Source organism: Carlito syrichta, unplaced genomic scaffold, assembly GCF_000164805.1.
Source record: "Carlito syrichta isolate Samal-C Ts95f unplaced genomic scaffold, Tarsius_syrichta-2.0.1 Scaffold309283, whole genome shotgun sequence".
Lineage (NCBI taxonomy): Eukaryota > Metazoa > Chordata > Mammalia > Primates > Tarsiidae > Carlito > Carlito syrichta.
Genome location: NW_007253379.1, coordinates 543610 through 549071, shown reverse-complemented (window position 1 = coordinate 549071; position 5462 = coordinate 543610). Strand labels below are relative to the sequence as shown.

The 5462-nt window shown below is 45.3% G+C and overlaps 1 protein-coding gene across 1 annotated transcript in view; it reads left to right on the top strand.

Moving 5' to 3' along the window:
* The first annotated feature begins 440 nt into the window (after positions 1-440).
* MCPH1 (microcephalin 1) overlaps positions 441-5462 on the top strand; it is a 242733-nt gene continuing 237711 nt past the window's right edge. The window contains exons 1-2 of the mRNA XM_021717094.1: positions 441-446; positions 2833-2924. Coding sequence (XP_021572769.1) covers positions 2913-2924 — 12 coding nt within the window. The 5' untranslated portion in view covers positions 441-446; positions 2833-2912. The remainder of the gene's footprint in view (positions 447-2832; positions 2925-5462) is intronic.

Below are 5462 nucleotides of genomic sequence, written 5' to 3'. Positions count from 1 at the left end.
ACCGAGTCGGGGACTGTGACTGTTCCCTTTCCCCTTTACCGACTGCGCCCACGTCTGCCCGGGGGAGGCGCCAGAAAGATCCTGCCATCTTGTGGAAACACAAGGGTCACCCTCTGGCCTTGTGGGACATCCGGCCTCGTCACTCCCAAGACGGAAAGAGTCAAGGACCCGCCCCGAGAGTGACAGCGAGGCTGAGCCCCGCCCATAGGAAAAGCCCCTGCCCCGCCTTCCTGCGGGGGCGTGGCCTCGGCCTCGCCCCTCCCGCCCCTTCGGCTGCTTAGAAAACCCGGACAAATGGAGCTCCGCGGAGAGGCCGGTGCTCTTCCCCTGCGCATGCCCAGTCCCGCCCGCTCGTAGGCTGGCGGGGCTGCGCGCGTCCCGCCGAGTGTGGTTCCCGCGGCCCGTCATGGCGGCCCCCGGAACCCCAGGGGCCTCCATCCTGAAAGGTGAGGCGACGTCCTGCTCCTCCTGGGCGTGCAGAGCCGCCCTGCGCCGGCAGTGGGTGGGTTTGGGGATGGGCACGCCAGGCCGCGGGCGCACTCGAGGGAGCCGGTGGGAGCAGCCCTCGCTCGCCCCTTCCCCGTGCCGCCTGTCCCCGCCCCTCAGCCGCCTCCTCCCTCCTGTCTGTCCTCCGCCTTGCCTATACCGCCTGTCTCCCTCCTTCCCAGGCTGCTGTGCCCCCAAGCCCCCGTGTGTGCGAGGAGGGGCTCCGCGGGGCTCCTGGTGCGGGGCAGCCCGCCCCTCGCGGAAGTCGGGGTACGGAGCTCGGACCCGGGTCGGGGATCCGGTGGGCCCCTCCCCCCCGAGACCTGGAAGTGGCGAGGCGGACAGTGCGAGCTCTTTGGGGGAGGCCCCATCACCTGTGATGGCCGGGTGAAGGCAGGGGCGGGTGGCAGTGGTGGCCTCGGGACAGAGACCCCGGCTCTCCCAGGTGTCTGTGCCTTTTGTCACTGTAACGGGAGCGGCCTATTCCCGAGGAAGTCGAGTGTCCTTAGGCATGGCCTAAGGCATGTATGGGGGTGTCGGGTTTCTAAGGACTCCAACAACTCGGTGGGACCTCTTTGTACGCGTGGGGAAACTAAGGCATGGGTAGTTTGGGTACTTCTCCCCACCACATCGATGCTGACAGGATTTTAGGCTTGAGCTGCTGTCCTAACTCGTGTGTGATCCTGTTACGGCCCAATCCAACACTCGGCTGCTTCCCTCAGAGTCAGATAGAGAGGCAGAAAGGTGGAGGAGTTTTATTCTGAAACCATGCGATCAGGGAACAGGCTGTTGTCCCCCCAAAACCTGTTCATTTAAGCAGGGTTTTCATTCAGTGTTTATACAGTTTCTTATCTTTTCCCCGCTACTGATGGATTATAATTGCATGTCTTAAGACCATTCCTCAGTTTCTTTCTTAATCAGTGTTTAGACCCCAAGCAGTTACTGTCGCAAACTTGGGCTTAGATTGCATCAATCCTGCCATTCTCCTAAATTTCAATTACTTTGAACCACTTGGGGCTGCGTACTTTCTAGTTGGTTATAGTTTTTTTGCTTGTTCCAGGAGTTCTGGTTCACAAGGCTTGATTAAACATTGCACATAAAATTAATACAAAGCCATGAAAGTAAGCAGTTTAAGGGAACTGATACATTTGGGGGTTTTAGAAAGTTTTTGCAGAGCCTGTTTTTTAATCTTGATGTGGTGGAGACTTTCCAGGGATGTGCGGTCTTACTGTGTGTATCTCCTGGTCGTCAGAGGGTTCAATGAAGATGGTTGCTGTTCCCTTCAGTACCGGTAACAGTTACTAGATCCAAGGACAGTGAAAGGGGAGGCAGGGGAAACTTGTTCCCTTTTAAATTCAAACGGCATTTAGCCCAACTAAGCTTAATACAAGTTTCTACGTTTTTGTTTTTTTTAAAGTGTCTGTTTTAATATAACCAAAATGACTTCTTTTCAACCTGTAAAAATACTGCATGGGTCCTACTTGCTGTGCACCTGGAAGAGCTGAGGAGAATGGGAATAGTGGACCCATGTCTTGTAGAGTTTGGCCTTGGAGAAAAGGGGTTTGTATTGAGAGAAGTGTATGACCTCATAGCCAAAAGAAAAGACCAAAGGTTTTATACAAACTCTGATCAAATGTGGCTATTTTTGTAATGTTCGTATTTTGTTAAATTAACCTGGCTTTCCTTTATCTTGCTCACAATTATTTACTAATGGCACATCTGGGAAATTCTTTTAAACATCAGATTTGGGAAGATGATATCCACTGGAACAGAAGTCCATAAACTAACTATGCCTAAATCTCGCCTGCTTCCTTATTTTTTTTTTTAAGGGACTGCAAGCTAGGAATGTTTTTTACATTTTTAAGTGGTTAAAAAAGGAGAAGAATTACAAATGAAAATTGTATCACATTCAGATTTCTTTGTCCATGAATAAAGTTTTATTGGAACACAGTTAGACTGGCTTATTAACATATTGCTCATGGCTACCTTTGTGCTAGGACCACGAATTTGAGTAGTTATGGCACATACTATATGGGCTGCAAAGTCTAAAATATTTACTCTATTCCTTTACAGAAAACAGAATTATACACTAGAAAAATTAAGCCTAGTTTAGGAATTTGGGAAGAGGAACAAGTGCTGGGAATATAAACAGGGACGTGTGTGGGTAAAGTTCTTTGCTTAAAATTTTAAGAACCATAAATTGTACTGAAGCTTTTTTAGATAGGCTTTTGGTAGAAAGAATTTTAAATTTACTTTTTAATGTAAATAGAACAAGAGAAGAAAATCTACTGGGCAACAGATGCTGGAAATACAAATGTGTATTTCATGCTAATATCTTGTTTTCAGATGTAGTGGCCTATGTTGAAGTATGGTCATCCAAAGGAACAGAAAATTATTCCAAGACATTTATAAACCAACTTGTGGATATGGGGGCAAAGGTAAGAAATTAATTTTACTGTTGATACAGTGGTTGTCTTCTGATAGGTAGGAAAAATAACTTCCGCATTTTCTTATTTTGGGAGTTATTACTTAAAATATGAAGGACAAAGCAATGAGTAAATGATGGGAGGAAAAAGAAAAGAGCAAAAATATGAAGAACTTAGAACAGGAGGACTTACAGAACAGTTGGGCTTGTAGGCATTGAGTGAGAAGGAAGAATCTGGAATGAAAATCTGGATTCTAACATTGGTTACATGGGTGCACAGTGCTATTAATTAAAGTAAGGAATACAAGAAAAGGAACAGATTTTTAAGGGGAGGTTGTCTATTTGGGCATATTGTTAGACATTTGGATTTGCAAACCTGGAATTTGAGATAGTGAAAACTACAGATAATGATTTGGGGAAGTCACGACCGTAGCACTGGGTGTGGGTGTCATCTCACATGGGGCATGAGGATATAGAGGCTGATGGAGGAGCCTTGTTCAGTGTTCAAGGGCAGGCAGTAGGAGTAGGAACAGAGAGAGAACACCAGGAGAAAGAAGAAAACAAGCGTAGAAGTCAAAGGAGGGAATAATTTCAAAGATGGAATTTTAAAAACTACAGTCTTCAAGAAAAATAAGATAGGAAATGTACTGGGATTTGAAAGCTATAAGGTCATTGTTGAACTTAGCATAGTTTTTGGTAAAATGCTTAAAAGGAATCCAGATTAGCCCAGGAGTCATTGAGATATGAATACTGGAGATAGTAAACATAGACTGTAGTATTACCCCCTTATTCAGGGTTTCATATTAGCCCTCTCTGGCACAGTGAGCGTTCATGGCTATCCATAGGATCCATGTTTAGAAAATGGGGGCACTGACATTATTTTTGGCCTTCTGATGTAAAAAGACCACCTCTCAGGCATTTGCACAGGCCCAGTCTCAACTGGTGAACTGCACACAAGTTCCTGAAAAACATCTTAAGCAACCTTTACCATGGTGACAGGTATGTCAGAAATGTTATCTAGGTGGGTGTGGTGACTCAGCCTGTAGCCTCAGCACTTTGCTAGACCCAGACGAGAGGATTACCTGAGCCAGCCTGTAGTCCCAGCACTTTGGGAGACTGAGAGGAGAGGATTGCCTGAGCCCAGGGGTTCGAGACCAGCCTGGGCAACTTGATGAACCCTCGTCTCTATAATAAATCAAAAAATTAGCTGGGCATGGTGGCGAGTGTCTGTAGTTCTAGTTATTTGGAAGGCTGAGGTGGAAGGATTGCCTGAGCTCAGCAGGTTGAGGCTATGGTGGCCGTGAGCATGCTACTGCACTCCAGCCTGGGTGACAAAGAGTGAGATTCCACCCCCACAAAAAAAGGGGGGGAATGTTATCTGTAGGAAGCCAGTGAGGGTGAGTTAAAACATTTAGTGAAGTGGCTTATAGCTACATAATAGAGGTTAAAAAAAAACCCAGAAAAACAAAAACCAAAGACAAGCAGGGCAGGTTAAATTGGGCAGACCTACTCAACTGTGCCCCCCAGTTTCAGCCCCAAAATGCCAGATGTTGACATCTTAGATATGTCAAAGAGAAGCCATGAGGGACTTCCTTTAAGTGAAAAGGTGAAAATTCTCCACTTAAGGAGAGAGAGAAAAATTGTGTACTGAGGTTGCTAAAATCTACAATGACAGTGGATCTTCTGTCTGTGAAATTGTGAAGAAAAAAAAATGTGTGCTAGTTTTGCTGTCGTACCTCAAACTGCAGAAGTTATACAGCCACAGTGCGTGATAACTTTTATTGCAGTATATTGTCATAATTGTTCTATTTTATTATATTATTGTTAATATCTTACTATACCTAATTTATAAGTAAAACTTTACCATAGATATGTACCTATAGAAAAAAATAGTATATAAAGGTTTCAGTACTATTGGAGGGTTCAGACATCTTGGAGACCTTGGAGCGTAACCCTAGTGGAAAAGGGGGAACTACTATACTATTACGGGGGAGTTTAACTCTGAACAAAGTGCATTTTTGTTTTTTTGGCATTTGGGACTGGCTGACTGTTAGGCTAAGTGAAAGGGATAAATTAAAACAGATGAGAAGATAATAGAAGGGAGAACTGGGATTAGGGTGAAGGAAGAGAGCTACCTAACCATAAAATTTGTGGGGCATTCACTCCTAGGCAGATAGTGGTTGTTGCTTAAGCTTTCACTCTGAGGGATTTGTTTGGCTTCCCTGGTCCCTGCTGGGAGTGACAGGTCAAAAGCTGAGAGCAGAGTGGAGGGGAATATTGAAGTAGGGCCTGCATTTGCACATGAAGCGACACACTCTCCCTTATGCACTGGAATGTGTCAAATGCACTGAAATGAGGCACATGAGAGAGTTTCCGTTTTATCATGCCCCAAATTTACTTGGAATGAAGACAGTTATTGTGGCTGAGAAAAAGCCCTTTGACAAGTGAGTTGACAAAATGGTTTTTGAGGGTAATATTAAGATTTTAAATCCCTTAGATCTTTTTTGTTTTTCACTTTTTTTTTTTTTTTTGAGTTGGAGTCTCACTCTGT